The sequence below is a fragment of the Ischnura elegans genome, chromosome 10 (genome assembly GCF_921293095.1).
Source record: "Ischnura elegans chromosome 10, ioIscEleg1.1, whole genome shotgun sequence".
Taxonomy (NCBI): Eukaryota; Metazoa; Arthropoda; class Insecta; order Odonata; family Coenagrionidae; genus Ischnura; species Ischnura elegans.
In genome coordinates, this window is record NC_060255.1 from 24,714,117 (window position 1) to 24,730,825 (window position 16,709).

General features: G+C 36.8%; 1 protein-coding gene across 1 annotated transcript in view; it reads left to right on the forward strand.

Moving 5' to 3' along the window:
* The window catches only part of LOC124167136 (hemicentin-1), a 693,290-nt gene that overhangs the window by 62,092 nt on the left and 614,489 nt on the right, over positions 1–16,709 (forward strand). The window contains exon 2 of the mRNA XM_046544934.1: positions 8,086–8,222. Within this exon, the coding sequence (XP_046400890.1) occupies positions 8,086–8,222 (137 nt within the window). The remainder of the gene's footprint in view (positions 1–8,085; positions 8,223–16,709) is intronic.

Genomic DNA, 16,709 nt, shown 5'->3' on the forward strand with positions numbered 1-16,709 from the left:
AATAGCATGTTTCCGTTATATTCCTTTGGAGGTAGATATTTCCGCCTCGCATTATTAATGTCATCCAAACTCCAGCGAATTCACTGTGTGTGCCCTTTTCTGTCGAGTCATTCATTGGCGAACTCGCAGTTTTTTTTATTCTTCATCCGTCAGTCCTCGCTTTCTCTCGAGCCAGTTTTTTTTCAAACAATCAGCGAGTCAAAATATTTGTTAGCCTGTATAGAGTCAGGGAAAAAAATAAAGGTAGTCCAACATCCAAATATTTTTCGATTGACTTCAAAGTACTGTCGTCCTTTTGACGGTATACCTTCGTAAACGTTGTCGATAATTTTGAAATAATGCGAAGGGGAGAAATTCTCAGCAAGCATGATTTTCCCTCAAAATCCCTCTACGAGTTCAAAGTGAAAAAAAATTGATCGAGCGTTTTCAAGAATAGAATGGATTAATTTTTTTGCATACTATTTGATGTATATTATGACATTTTCATCCTTGTACATAATCTATTCCACTTCATTGGTTGTAATTCTTTGCCTTTCCGGAAGCTGCCTATTTCAAATTTTTCTTATTCATACTTTCTTTACGGAAGTTATGTGATGGCATTCATTTTCTAACATTACATGATACACTGTGAACAATCATTAAAAGCTGATCGTAATTGTGAGTTTTACTCATGATGAAATGACATTCTCAGCATATGTATTACTTCATGTTTCAATCATGTGTATGTACCATTAGGAGTAACATAGTTCATATAATTTTTATTGATTTAAGTGACTATTTTATGGCGTTATTGACCTTTCACTTTTTATCGTAACCCAATTACAGTTTATTGGTGGTAGGGAGTTTGAAATGGAAGGTGGAATAAATATGTCGACTTTCCAGGATTATTTTTTCAATTGAGGTTTATCTTCTTCTATTTAATTGAAGTTGTCTTCAATTTTTTATCGTCAATCATGTAGTATTCATTATAAAAAAGTGTTAGAATTTCGGAATCTCACACGCATTCTGAAATATTGCCATGCATTAATTAAGTTCCTAGCTCACTGTTAATTATATCTGGCTATTTATGTCTGTGCAAGCACTACACCTTTTGTGCGAGTCGTGGATATCATCGGATACTTTTCCATCTATCACCTCCATCATTCGTCTAAATGTGTACTTTGGTGGTGCCGTAATGGGGTAAGCCCTTTTCATGCGGCTGTTAGACATCTTGCTTCCTCTGATCCGTGCAAAAAAATGCCTCCGTCTCCCTTATAACCCTTCTCCCCCTCATTCGCACCAGCCAACCCTTTTTTTGCCCATGCGATTCTCTTTACCGCCTTCCCTGCCAAAAGTCCCCCCTCCCCCAGAATTTCTCGCACACTACCCCCCTTGCATTATCCGAGGGCGAATTTTCCCCTCTCACTCTTCCAGCTCGGCTGACATCGGAAAGGGTAGGGTGCGTACCCTTTCTTTCTCACCCCCCTCTAAGCACGCAGACGAAAAACACGCATGCACATACAAGCAAGGCCTTTCCTTCACCACAGTCTTCTTTTTTTATATCTAGCGCCCTTCACATTATTTTGTTTTCTTTTCCTCATCTTTTTCTTCCCGTCTGCCATCTTTCTCTTCTCCCCTTAGCAGTCTCCTTCTCTCCCATTCTATTGTGTTCGCCCGGTCTCGCGTTGTTTTGTGTTCCACGTCTACTCTCTTTCGTCGAAATTTTTTTTGCAATCCGTTCGTCAGTTGAGCTAACTTTTCAATGCTCCGACTTCTTCTTCCTTGTAGTTACCTCACTACTCTGGCGAAATGCATTCGCAAGACTTGCGATTTTCCATTTCTTGGTTAATTTTAGCCATTGGCCATGGATATGTTAAATATTTCAGTGTTTTATAAGGTAAGGAGAATTTTTTTTCATTGGAACGTTGAATTTGGTGCAATACAGAAGGTATAGCAATGCCTTTATGTTCGAAATGGTAGGAAATTGACTCGGTTTTGGTAGAATTCAGTCTGATATTATTCTACACGATTTCTTTCCAAAATATTCATCTAGTTCCAGATACGTTTTTGTAAACTAAAACGGAAGATAATGGTACTTACCTGTTATTTTTTCTCGGGACATGGTTTCTATTAGGCTCCGCGTATGATTTCATAAATTATCATTTCATTTCGATTTTATTAACTTCAAAAAGGTAACGTATTTCGTGTAGATGTTAATTTCTATATGTATTTCGGCTCAAATCAAAAACATGAAAGTCCTAAAAATGTTAGGGCTGAGAAGCTGATCAACACATTTATATTTGCAAGAATTTTTCAAATTAATTTTTTATTCTTTGCATGGGTGTGATTTCAATATTTCGTGCGATTTTCCATCTGCATTAAATAAAAAAATGCTGGTCCATGATCCTCATATTTTCTTATTGGTCCTTACTATTCTGTCATTTTTATCCATCATCTATCTTTTCACGAGAAATCAATTAATAAGTCTTTAGTCTCTCGTAAAAGAGGCCGAGTATGGGAAACTTCTGATTGTATTTGAAGCTGAATATGGAGGATAGTAAGGGAAGTAGATGAGACTTGTCTAAAGTTTTATATTTAAATGAATAAAAGATCGTAGCCCTTTTTCACAAGATTTTTTAAATGCGTACAACGCGTTTCGGCTCACTGAGCCATCATCTGGTACAAGACTCGCCTCACTTCCACCAATTGAAGCCTGAATCTGTTGAACTTAAAAAGTTTTATACTTAAGCAAAAAAGAGAGAATAATGAGTCAAATTGATATTTTTCGAGGAGGAAATTACCTTTGAAGATGAAGTGGTACTTAAGTTTGACTTTTGTGGTAGAAAACAGAGTAAAATTAAAAAAAAAAGATCATTACAATGTGTTGTGAACGAAGGTATTTTTGTTGCTCCGCCTAGGTAGAAAGTTTTAAACGAAAACCTCTGCACGTGTCGGCGATCTTACCCGTAGATGGAATGAAAGGGGAATGGCGGAGGAAACAGTTAGTACTCCTCCGAATTCAAGGCTCGGACCATGGCTCTCGATTCACGAAACTCCGCCTTTCCGCGTGGGTGCGTTAATCGTTTTCGCCACTCTCAGAGCGCCTCGGATCGGAGAGCTTCCATACTACAAAGTTCCTGTGCTTTTACAGCGGGTGAGTGCACTTGGTAACCAGGATACGACGTTCATGTTTTAACACTCTAGACTAGACGGGGGGATTTAAACTGACAGGAAATGCTTTGGGAACGCAGAGCTTCTAGTCCAAAGAGTGTTACTCAATATTTTTTCTCTCGCGGGCTAATTGTTGGTATTTAATTTATCCCATTACCACCGAAAATAGCACCATTGACCTTTTCTTCAGGATTTTTAGCTTAACAATTCAACGTACATCTACATCTACATAATACCCCGCAAGCCGCCTAAAAGGCGTGTGGTAGGGGGTGATAGGACACCAGCCGTTTACACATAAAAATAAAAAGCTCTAACGAAGTTAGGACTAGCATTTACTAAAGTCCTTTATGGTTCGGAGGAAAACGAATTCATCTATCCGTTTGGCAAAACATCTCTCTTAATTTATCGCTTCTAACGGACCTGGAAATGTATTGTGGCTCTAATATTATGTTCTCCGTGTCGCTCTTAAAGATATCCATACTCAATTGTTCAAGCAATCTAAGCCTTGCGCGCAGCCTCCGAGTCTCCAGTGGCTCCCAGCCTAATTCGCTTAACATCTAAGTAACGCTGTCTGTACGCCCGTAATAGTTTTTGACGAAACGCGCAGCCTTCCTTTGTATTTTATTCAGTGCGCGGATTAAGCGTTTCTGCACCGTCCATCCTCCATACCATGTATAGGGGTAACCTAGCCTAACTCGAGCCCGCGACCTCTTGGGTGGCATGCAAGGAGTTTACCCCGCCGCCACCGAGGCCGGCCATTACGCATCTATTTGTGTAGTTTTAAAGCTTGTTTTCCATCAATGAGCATGTTTACTGTATTTTGGGTATACTAACACTTAGTGGTTGTCTTTATGTGCTAAGAATTTATCATTAGTTTATTGCTGATATTCTAATCAGATCAATAGAAGCATTGATATTTCTGGGAGTAATTTAAGTCATTTAATAAAAGTATTTAAACGGTAATATGTTATGCTAGTTAGTTATGCCCAAGTTATGCTAGCAGGAAGGACATTCTCATTCACTCTATCCATTAATTAATATATAATAACATAATATACTTCTCCCTTTCCTGCTAACCTACCATACGATACTTTTCCTCCAACACGGTTTTAAGTATCTCCTCTCTGCATATTATCCCCTCCATGCAAACCCTCTTTCTCCTCCAGAAGTTTCCTCTCTCCTCCCAACATGTCCACCACTTCCTCCATTTATCTCAACCATTCATATGTCCTTCACCTTACCCACATCTTGTATACTCAAATACTTTCAGCTATATCGCAAGTTATCACGCCAAATTCGTCTTAAGGGCTACGCGCCTTGGCCTTAATGTATGTAAAAATGAAATGGAGACGTCAAATGCGCGAAGGATGTAATGCAATTCTGTGAATTGCAAAATTAACTAAACAAGCACAGATATTGTATATTTCTTCATAGAATTAATGACATTATATGAATAATAAACCTTGGCAATTCAATTACCGTCAGTGAAACATTCTTCATCATGTAAGTGTATTGAGTAGTTTTATGGCTGTACGATTTTTAACGGTCAGTGGCGTAGCTAAGAGGTGTAGGTTCGGACCCCTCCCCGAAATATAAAAACAATTATTTTTCTTTATAAAAGAAAAAGAAATATTGAACAATCACGAATTTACAAAATATTTCTTTGACAAATGAAGTTTTTACTATTATACAAAGTGTTAAAATTATTTTAAAACCCTCTAATTAGTACCCTGTTTTCAAAAATTTTCCACCCTGGTTTTTGGGACCCCTCCTCCCGAACTAAATTCCTGCCTATGCCACTGATAAGGGTATTTCTTTGTGGATTTTTCTGTTCTTGGGATCAACATTTACTTTGAATTTAATGTCATTTTTTACTAATTTCTTCCATTAACGTTATTCTTTATTCAACTCGGTTTTACCTTGAGATGTATGCAATAGTATTTTGTGAGTATTTGTTTACAAACTTTTGCGTTGCTAATTACTTGAAGACAAAAATCGAAAGGTCGCCGGGAGTAGGCGATCATTATAAAAATCAAACGACGTGGACTTCAGTTTGGAGCTTTGACAATCGTTTCATGATAGTGGCTCATTCCTCGTTCCTCTTTTGACCGTTTATTGGAAGCCTGTTTCATTCTCAAATTCCTCTTTTGTATTCCATTCCAACATCGGGGGTAGAAAAAACGTTACGCTCCGTAAACCTATTTTTGTAAGCATTTCCTTTGCTTCATTTGTCCACCTCTCATCGGCATGGCAGTTATACGGTGGTCCAAAACTTTTGTCGGGCTTCAAAGCTTCAGTAACTTGTGATCCCTGAGTAACTGGTTTGTTCACTGTTTTTTTATATAAGGGCTTTGCTAAACAATTCAAAATTTAACGAATAAATGCTCTCCATCTCTCAAAATTTTTTGTTTTGACGTAGAATCCATATAATATTATCGTATTGAACCTTTGCGGGAATGATTCCGTTACGCTAGAATTATATTTTGCATTAGTGTTTGTAATGTATTACCCCATAGGATGGGAGTTTTGGCTATTGACAGTAAAAGAATTATCTGGTATCGTCAATACAGCGAAAATTGGTTCGATTTGAATTTGTCGCACAATATTATCAGTAGGGTTTCCGTTTCGATTCATTATTTAGTTTCGTAAACCAAAGCATAAATGCATTGTGTCGATAAATAGTTGTCAAAATTATTGGAGTTTTCAGGATAGTGTACTATGACAAATTTCAAAGAAAGGGTGCAAGGTTTACTCTAGGGAAACATAGAAGGAGGACAGTTTAACAGCTATGCTAGGGTGCTCAGGATGGTTGCCCCTAATAGTGAGACAACCATAAATAAATTATGTGGGGTCCAAAGAGTCTTGACAAAAGAGCGGAGTTGGAAGGAAATAGGTCCAAACCTGAACTCACCCTGCTGCATAAGAAGGAACGATCATAAATCCAAAATTAAGTAAAAGAAGCAGAAAAAAGACATTTTGAAAAAATCCTTCCCAAATAGAGGAAAAAAGGAGTGTAACGACCTACTTGAAGAAATTTTTAAGACCTTCCCCGCAAATGACAAAATTTTTAGGAATTAAAGTTCATCATTTCTTGGTTGATGACACAGTGCTTTATTATGGAGTGTTTGAAATTGGGTTATTTGGGTCAATATTTATTTGTTGGGCCATCCCATTTTCAATTTTTAACTAAAATTCATTTGGATACCTTCATAAAATCAACTAGGTACTGTAAACGTACCACGGAGCAAGATTTGAATTAAATGTATGGGAATCCTTTTTCACGTGATACAGCAAAAAATAAAATAAATAAATATCATTTCCTTTTCTTCGAGAATTTTTATCATCACGACTTTCGTAGAAGGATTTTAATTAAGGGTTGTCAATAGCTAAAATATCCCTATTTATGGAATGCCATTAAGTACCTATTTCTGGAATAGTTCAGTTTTCCAGTCAGATCCCATTTTCAGTCCTCAAACTTGTCAATAATGACCCGACACGAGGGAAATGTATTTATAAAATTATTGAACCATGCCTACGCTATGCAATATACTTTGATGATTGGTGATATGGTTTCTTCTCGCCTTGAGATGCTATCGCATGATATTCATGTTTTGGGCCTTTGTATGTAGATCGCTATTACGGAGAAAATTACTTTTTTAAGGCCTAATCTTTGCTTGGTTACCTAAGAGTGCGTGTCCACGAGTGTTCATGAGACAATTGCATGAGTGGGGAACATTTTCGTAGCCATTAGATTAATATTCATATCAGAGATTAGACTTTCATGCAATCAATTAAGGAAAATGCTTCTGCACAATCGATATGGGTAGCACGGCTTTCTAATACCAGTGAAAATGTTTTTTAAATGGGTTTTTCTTTTAAATTATCGTAACTTTACATGCACATATGCAAATATGTACTTAAAAACCTGCTAAATGACATAGTATTTGGTGTCTTATACTCAATTGCCTGGTCAGTAAATGCTACTATCATATTTACTAGTTTATCTATGATCATAGGTACTGCTTTTTAAGATGGTATACGTATTCACTGAAGCCAAAATTATGTATTCTATGTGCGCACACCCAAGTAAGCTATGTGATCACAAACAACAAAGCGACTTCATTTTCTTCCACGGATTTATTTTTTTGGTACAACATGTTTCAACCTCAAGAGGTCATTTTCAAGTACAAAAATTGTATGCATGTCGTGTAAATTTATACTTTGAAGAGAGGAGGTCGGTTGGGTTAACTCCCTCCCTACTAACATTCTCTTTCCCCTTCCTTTGATTAATTCGCTTTTTAAAATTTAATTTTTTAATGAAGTGTTTTCACCATTTTTCCTGGGTTTTCAGAAAATTTGAGAGAGGGTCTTTATAAGAATATTTGTCGTATCTCGTCTCGTTCACCCCAAACATTTATATGAGTGAGCGAGTGAGTGGTCGGAAGTGGGCTTTATTGTATATAAATTACGAAATTTTGCCTAAGTAATGGAGTATGCTGTAATAATCGATGATGTGTGTTAATTTCCCGACATTGTGGAGGTCGCGGATATATGAGGGGCTGAGAAGCCAAGGAATATAAGTGATTTTTTTCTTAACAGACTTAGGTACAGAAATTGATTGAAGAAATTTACAAAAACTCGGTGGCCAAGGGGTACAACTGAATTTTTTGTTTTGTGTTGACTTTGGGTGGTAAATCAAATGCACTTATAACTATCAAGTCGATCTCGTTTCTTTTCTTCACCCAATTTTTGCACCTAACTCTGAGTGGAAAATCTTTTGTACCTCTTAACTTCTCATCCCCTCATATGTCGTATCGTTTGACCAGAAGTTGTTCCAAGTACATCGATAATGCCAATGCGTTAATGTATAAGTGTATGAACCAGTGTTGAGTCTGCTTGGGGTAAATATATTAAATTGCCTTGATTTTTTCCCAGGGATTGACAATGCGGATGCGGTTCAGCGATTTGAGCAACAGCCGGAATACACTGAGGTAGATCCACGGGAAGATACCAAGCTGGCTTGCAGGGTGTCCAACAAACGCGGCCACTGCTCATGGCAGAAAGACAACAAGGTAAGCTCTCTTTATATTGAACGTATTAGAGAAAGATATCGATGGCTAAGTTCTAACAACACGTATCTAAAATTCGGCCGGTTTGAGTCAGGAATCTTAAACAAAGCGTAATAACATTAAAAAATAAAATACAAGCAAAGAACAACTCTTTATTTGCAAATGAATGATTCTTTTTCAGTTTTATGAACTTTTGGGTTTTAATAACAGTGTGCAGGTAAAATAAATTAATCGTTTTTTTTTCTCTCCTGAAAGATTACTATTTTTGAGATACGTATTGTTAGAACTTAGCCATCGATATGCGTTTTCTGCGCTTGGAATAGATCTAAGTATTCTTTTTAATCGTTAGCCTTCTGTTCAGCCAAATTTATTGTCAGATCATTTTTTTAAGGTCGCCATTAAACGATCTACTTATCGATACAATTTATAACTTAATGTTAGCCGCAGAAGTGAGTACCCTGGGCTGGCTCGCGGAGTTTTACTCCACTCTTTACTACTTCTCTTAGTATGAAACTTTTACGCACATCTTGAGAGAGGAAGGACTGAGGTAGGTAAACGGAATAGGAAGAGCCGTCGCGATGAGAGCCCAATGACTCGCAGTGGGGTTGAACCCCACTGTAAGCAGACAAAATACCAAAAATAAAAGTTTGATCACGGGTTTTTTAAAATATAAAGTTGGGTAGTCGGGTATTTGACCTGCATAACGGTGTATTTAACACATTTTTAAGTATGCACACGTAGAAATAAGTGCCAAAGTGAGAGAAGAGCGGAGCGCTGGTCCCGTAGACGTAGACGCCAAAATGATAGGTCGATTTTAAACTATGATTACATCAAACTGGTCCCCTTCATTTTTTTAACTTTTAATCGATTGGAATAATTATGGAAAATATAATAATGCTTTTAGTATTTATATTTTGGAGAAAAAATGGTGGAGCAATTAATTATCATCATTGGAAAGTCGTTGATTATTCACAATGAAAAGTTTTATTTAATTAGAGGATAGTTATATAGTGGGAGGGAATCGTATCATGATTTCTGAAATGATTACTTGATTTTTCTATTATTCAGTAAAGAATGAGCTAAACAATGTGAAAGAAATCTACTGCCTTCGATTTTCAAAAGGGATTATACGATAAAAGAATAGCTATGCATGACAAACCGAAAGGGAATTCATCCGGCCGCTATAGCCACATGGCAACGGGAAAACTATAATATGAACTGTGTCAATTAAGATATTATTATTTAGTAATAAATCAAATTTGCATGTATTTTGTCTACTCTTAGATACAAGCTAAAACATATGGATGAATATACTCTAAAACATATATATGATGTTTTAGGGTTGGTATTAAAAGTTTTGGAATTTAGCCGTCCAAAGTGGAGCTTGACACCACTGTGCGACACCTCCAGGGAAAGGATTGGGAGGGAAGGGGTATGATAGGGAAATTACATAGCGTTCAATAGGCTGACATGTGGCACTATCAGCGAAATCTTGATTTGCTGTTCCTACAGAAATGGAAGAATATTCTAATAGTAAAAATATTTCACAGATTTTTCGGTAGCAGTTCTTTTTCTAAATTTGGCCTTAGTACGCTGTATTTAAAAACACCTCATGTGATTAAATGTCCCTAGAATTTTCCTTGTAGTCATTATTCATTGTCTATTTTTTTACGAATAAAACGACCGCTTATAATGGCCTTAAAATATGAATCTAAAAAATAATTTCATTTTTAAAAAAACTTGCAAAAAGTTTTATGCGTACACATTCACTCAGCAATAAAAATGTTTGCTGGGTAAATCTGGCATATTTTGGTTTTATAAAACTTGAAAGTTCTAAGGTGTTTTCATTTCTAAAGAAACCGTATTTTAATTGCAATATAAATTTGGAGGGGTATGAAAGAGAATTCAGTGTAAAAAAACACTCTATTTTAGGTTTAATTTAATTAGTGTGACGTGTAGAACAGAGTGATGTAGTGATGTAGTACTGTTGTGATGTAGTGATGTAGTATTATAGTGCTGAAATTGAATTTTTGTAGCCCTTATTATCGTGAAAATTTTTAACAATTATGCGATGGAGAAAATTATGTAAGCAGGTTCTGCTTATTGCGATCTTATTCTCAACTGAATAGTCATCACATGCCTGTGGAAAACTTTCAGATACGTTTTTGATTACCCGCGGGAAATTATTTCTCTACATTTCATTGTGAATTGGTTCTTTGATCCGTTGGTTAATGCGTGTATGATGTCCACGAGTTTTTATATAGCCAATGATCTACTTTTGGAATTCTTTCAGTAAAGTGAAATAGTTTCCATTGTAAAGTAGCCCAGGGCATATTTAGCGCCAAGTTTTTTTATCTATGAGAGCGAACGACAAAAAATCCTTTGGAAGAGGTGTCGGAAAAAAATAAAAAAAATTGAGCTCTACGAATATCATTTAAAAGGAAGTATTCATTTTTTCTATCAACAGAATAATTCGTGGGCCCTGGACGAATTATTAGTGACTGAAAAAATGAAGATTTTCCGTAACAACAGGACAAAAATTTAATATCAAGGAATATTTCGATGCGGCTTTAAAAAAAATCAGTTTTAATCACCTTTGTAGCCTTAAAAAAATAGGAATGCAATTTATGCTGCGAACTGTATTAATGCACGCCCAGAAATAAAGAGGTTATGAGCTATTCTGTAATGCCATTTGAGCCGTAAATCTCCTTAAAATCATCAAAGGAGGACATTTTACTACAGCTTTTAATCGGATTTGTTCATTTATTTCTCCTCGCGGAAGAAACAAAGCGATATTCATTTCATCGTTTGCCGAAATGTGGGAAAATTTCCCAGTTCAGAATCTAAACTCTCAATTTATATTTCGGCCATGCACCCAACACAATTGGATTAGTTGGGAGAGGATTAAATGACATTTGATGACAGTCATATATCTCGTGTTCAAAACAGAGAAGCCATTCACATCTAACATTTAAAAAAGCACTAAAGAAAATATGCTTAAAAACTCAGTTTTGAAATCAAGTAAGTCAAATGCGATCAAAAATGAAGCATTTTTTTGGCAATTTTTCCTTAGAATTATTATAAGGAGCCAAAATGAGATTTAAGATTTAACTTGGGGCCTTAAGAGAAGTTTTTTTTATCAGCTTTAAATGTGAATCTATTAGGTTTCTAGAGGTGAAATTTCCAATGAATCATGTTTTTCAAAATAATACTTAGCATAATCATATAATACAATTTCGTTATCCATCTAAACTTTGAGAAAATTTATAAGAAGACTTTTTCGTGTAAAATGTCTACTACTTCCACCTTAATTATCATTTAATCTTTTGTATATTTCATCTCTAGTTTCTTACCGCAGTGGATACAGGTTTTCCATGGTAAAATTAGTAATTAGGCCTAGTAAATGATACCTTTTCAATTGAAAATCCAGAACTCCAATGAGTACATTACTATGCTCAAAGCATTAATTTTTCAAAGAAGTCAGTAACTTATTTTACAGGATTTGGAAATAGATGAATGGGATTTTCACGAAAAACAAGGCTAGAATCGAGAAAACTAAGATATTGATTAAAATTGATTTGATAATAGCGAAGAAATGGAGATCCATATATGAGACTAAAATTTGAATGAACGGCTCCTCCGTCATGGGGTAAATTTATGTATCTCGGTTAAAAGAAGCCCAATGAAAACCTTAGCAAGAAGACGGAACAACCTTATAGCCCACATCTTGAGACATGATGGCCTGATGAAGACAATCTTCGAAGGAAGGCAGGAACGGAAAAGGAATACCTCGAACAAAATATATGGAACAAGTAAAGAGAGATGTGAAAGAGAAGAAATACGTAGGTGTGAATAGATTAGCTGATAGGAGAACTGAGTGGAGAACTGCGTCAAACCAATCTTAAGATTGTTGACCAGTGATGATGATGATGATGAGTGGAAAAGCATATCGTGAAAAATATAGGGTGCTTCAATAAGAACTTTAAAACTTTGAAAATTCATATGAATCCATAGAAATATGGTACAGTGCTGGTTTTAGTGTTGTTTTCAAGAGAATTACAACAAATGTTGACTCGCTTAGTTCGATAGTGCAGAATCGGGCCGCAACAAGCGCTAGCGGCAGTTGCATTAAAGATAACTGCCTTCACTGTACCTGAGCGTGATAGCTGTGTGTTTTAAGCCATGTTCCAACTCGTTAGCAATTGGGGAGCATATATTTGGGCAGCCAGATTGTGGGCAGCCAGCCAAAAGAGAGCATTCCCAAATCTGGCGGCCAAGTTGGCTGCCCAAATTCCCTCCCTTATGCAGGATAACGAATCGGGACATCCTTCCAAGATGGAACATGGATGGAAATAATACAAACAGTTCAGCTGATAAACTAATGATAGGAGAACTGAGTGGAGAGCTGCGTCAAATCAATCCTAGGATTGTTGACCAGTGATGATGATGATGATGAATGTAGTGGATGATTGATACAAAGTAATATAAACATGTATCAAGGAACCTGTATACATAATAGATCATGTAGATCCACAGTACCTTCGTCACTGCTGTCCCAATTCTCGAATAGCAGAGGAGTACGTGTACAGTTCACGTTTCCGGTTTTTGCATTGACCCGTTTCTCCCTTTTGGTATTTCCTTTGCTTTGTTGTGCCTCAAAAGGCCTCTCTCCGCGTTCCGGTAGTTCCGGCTTCCGCGACACGGGAGCACGGTATTGTTGTCCGTCACGAATTCCGTCCTCGTGACTTTTCACCTGAGAGATCTCTCGACTCTTATTAGTCATATTGCTTGAACGTGTCACATCAGTCACCCAAAGAGACCTTCATGGAGCTTGATTAGATTAAAATTATCTCGTGGTGTTCGATCGGAACAGAATTCGTTTAAAAACCTTTCTCTGGTATTACAGCGTCGTCATCATCATGAGAAAACAATCCGAATATTGGCTTGACGCAGCTATCCGCTCAATTTTTCTGTCAGCTGAAATTAGAAAATTCTAGAATTTTAACTGATATACTATAAGATACTGAATAGAAATTCAATATTGCAACAAAAATTTCTTCAATCCGATGATCTTGTTTCTTCAAACCTTTTAAATGAAAAAAGGCTTTCCATTTAAACAAGGCGTCTGCTGGAAAAACTAGGAATGGAGTAAGAGGAAACCAGAGAATCGCTATAAATTCGACAGGATGGAATTAAGATCAATGGGGAAAAAATAAACATGCTGTTTTTCACAGACGGTATCACTATTTAGACGGTAATCAGGATAATCTTCAAAGGTCGTACGCAATGGGTCAAATTCTCCAGAAGTACAGCATTATCACAAGTAAGGCGGAAGCTAAAACAGTAGTATGTGGTAGGCAAGAGCTGAATGCAGTCATTCCATTGAGAGGCAAGATATTAGAGCAATTGGAATCATTCACCTCTCTAGGAATTACCATCACGTGATACGGAAGAATTACAATGGACATTAAAGCAATGAATAGCTCAAGCTATAAAACCATTCAAGATTAAAAGACAACTGCTGTGCTCAAAGAAACTTGAACTATGGGTGAGAAAACAGTACATAAAAACTTGTGTGAAGCATGGCACTATTTGAATCAGAAACATGGACTATCGCTAAATTACACCAAAAAGAAGCTTGAATCTTTTGAAATGTGGTGTTGTATGGGAATTCTGAAGATCAATTGGACGGATAAAATTAAAAAAATAATTATACTGAAGGGTAGAAGTAGGAATAGCCTTTTGAAACGCTATTTCTAATAGAAGACCCAGATGCATAGGTTACACCCTGACGTATAATCAGGGATGCCGACTTGCAAAAAATATTGGGGGGTGCCCAAACGGGGATCTTGCCCCGGGAAATTTTATAATAAGTGAGTTTTAAGTTTTTTTTAAGCATTTTAGGAGAGTCATAAGATCAACATTAGAATCCTGATAACTCGAATCTCGATATCTAGGCACTCCGGGGAAAATCGACATGCCGGACACATTTTTTCCTCACACCCATAACGAATTTTTTTAGGGGCTCGGGCCCCCTCAGGCCCCATGGAGTCGGCGCCACTGCGTATAATTGTGATTTTACAACAATATTTATATGCGATAAGAGCGATACATACGATAAGGAGTTAAAGCTTTTGGATTTTGTGGTTCATTACCTTTCCTTTGATAAAAACATTTGCAAATTGGTGGTCAAATCGTAGAAATATTAAACTTACCAGGAATATTCTGACGCACACTCATCTTGCTTTCCGTTGTATCATCAATCTTGTTTTACGAATGCAAAAAGAAACACATTTAAGACAGATGTTTTGCCGAACGGATAGATATGGGAATTCGTTTTTCCCCCAAAACATAAAGGATTTTTATAAATGCCATTCGTAATGTCGTTATCATGGACGTACCCAGCGAGGGGCAGGGGGGGGGGCCCTGCCCCCACTAGAAGCAAAAATCGCAAAAGCTCTAAGCAAAATCAGAACTGAATTAAAACGAAAGTATTCAACAAATTTTCTTTAAACCCACGAAAAATGATACATATTAGTATCATATATGTAACTATAAAAAAACTATTTTTTCAAGGAAATAATCTCATAAACTAATAAAGCGCTGTTATAATTTTCTTAAAATGTTGGTTTCATTCACCTTTTCCATGCTAAAATGTCGGAACTTGGCTTCCCCCCCGTTATAATCCTGGGTGCACCCTTGGTCGTTAGAGCATTTCCTTTTGCCGCTGCAACAACCACACTGCCTGCCACACGCCTTTTAGGCGGCTTGCGGCCCGTCGATGTAGATTTAGATGAATCGTGTACTACAAGGTACAAAAAAGTGCAGCGGTGGGTTTAAATAACAATAATTTACACTTAAAGAAATAAAAAATTAAAAACGTGCACGAGTGTGTCCCTTGGGTCTGAAGAGGGGTTGGATGGAAGGCAGTAGCCAAGTAATCTCAGGGTTTAACGACCTGTGATCGATAGAATCTTATTCATAGAATCTTCAACACTTACACGATTCTACTGCTTTACATCATTCAATACCTGTCTATTTATCACACTCAATGCCTCCTCTTATCGTTATTCCCTACCTATTCTCCTTCACAATCACTTTCACCGAGTTATCGTGTCTTACAAATTAGCCGATTGCATTGTAGCTTCTTCCCCTGATTTTCAAGGGGCTTCTCTTTTATTCATCTTAAAACATACATGTTACTAAAAACATTAAACAATTTCATTTACTTTGAAAATTTTCAATGGAAGTTTAATCGCTGAGAACTTTCACTAAAGCTATCGGACGAACTCTGTCAGGATGCAGCTAAAATGATTATGTCTCATATTGTTAGGCACAGATTAAAGTATGCATCCCTCATAAAGTTAAAACCAGAACTGCTTGCACAGACTTTCTCCTTTGGCTCTACTGGACGGGCATGAATCGTAGGAGAAATAAGGTCTGCAGGACGAGGAAAACACTTAGACTTTAAAAGAAAGCAGATATTCACACACATATGCTCGCTGCTTAGGCCATACGTGGGGGAAGTGTGAGTTCCAGCGGCCCTAAGAAGGAAGTGGAGCGTTCATTCCTGGACAGAGCACGGCCTTCAAAAGATTTCTGCTTTCCGCATGTCTTAAGGCTCATGCACCGAAGGAAACGTACACAGCTCACTGAATGAGTACTCAGCTCTTGAGTCAGTGCACTGGGTCCAATGCTGGCTGGGATATTTCAATGAATTTTACTTTCTCCAAGTCATCCGTAAAAGAGCGCGTTCTTAATCCAAAAGAAAATATGATATGCCATATTCACCATTGCAGGTGTGAAAGATATTTAATGGTGGAGCGAGAATTTCGTCAACCCTTACCGTTTACTTTTGCTTTTAAAAGGTATACCCATGTCTTCTCCGGTTGGCAATAGATCGAGACATTTTTACGTGGGTGGTGCAAAAACTCGACTAGGTAACTTTCGCTCATATACTGGCTTGCATGTTCACCATCAATTAGAATGGTCACCAAGATAGTAAGATCTCTCAAAAATACCAGCGTTAAGTTCTTTTTTTTTCCTTGCACCTATTAATGTATTTTGCGAAAGGTTTCAAGTAAATTTCACATTGCAATAAGCTTAAATTGACTTTCTACAGCAAATTTAAGCTTAAAAATATATACATGGTGAACTTAAAATGAGTGCTTAACGAATGCGGATATACTTTGTGGAGCCATGAATTAGGATAGGAAATCTACTTATTTGTCATGTGAAGCGTGCCAATATAATTTTTTTGTAAATCTGTCTTTGATAAATTGAAATCTATTGACACCATCGAAATTTTTTTCTGCTATCTACCAATGTATTATTGAAAGTATAACATTTATCTAGGCAAAACTCTTCATACATTTATTTATAACTATTCATAACTCGAACTGCCACTTTAGTATCTACAATTTTATTTAAGTACCTCGTTTATCCTTTTATTTCCTTACGCAGTGATATTATAGCAAGGGGTATTTCCGG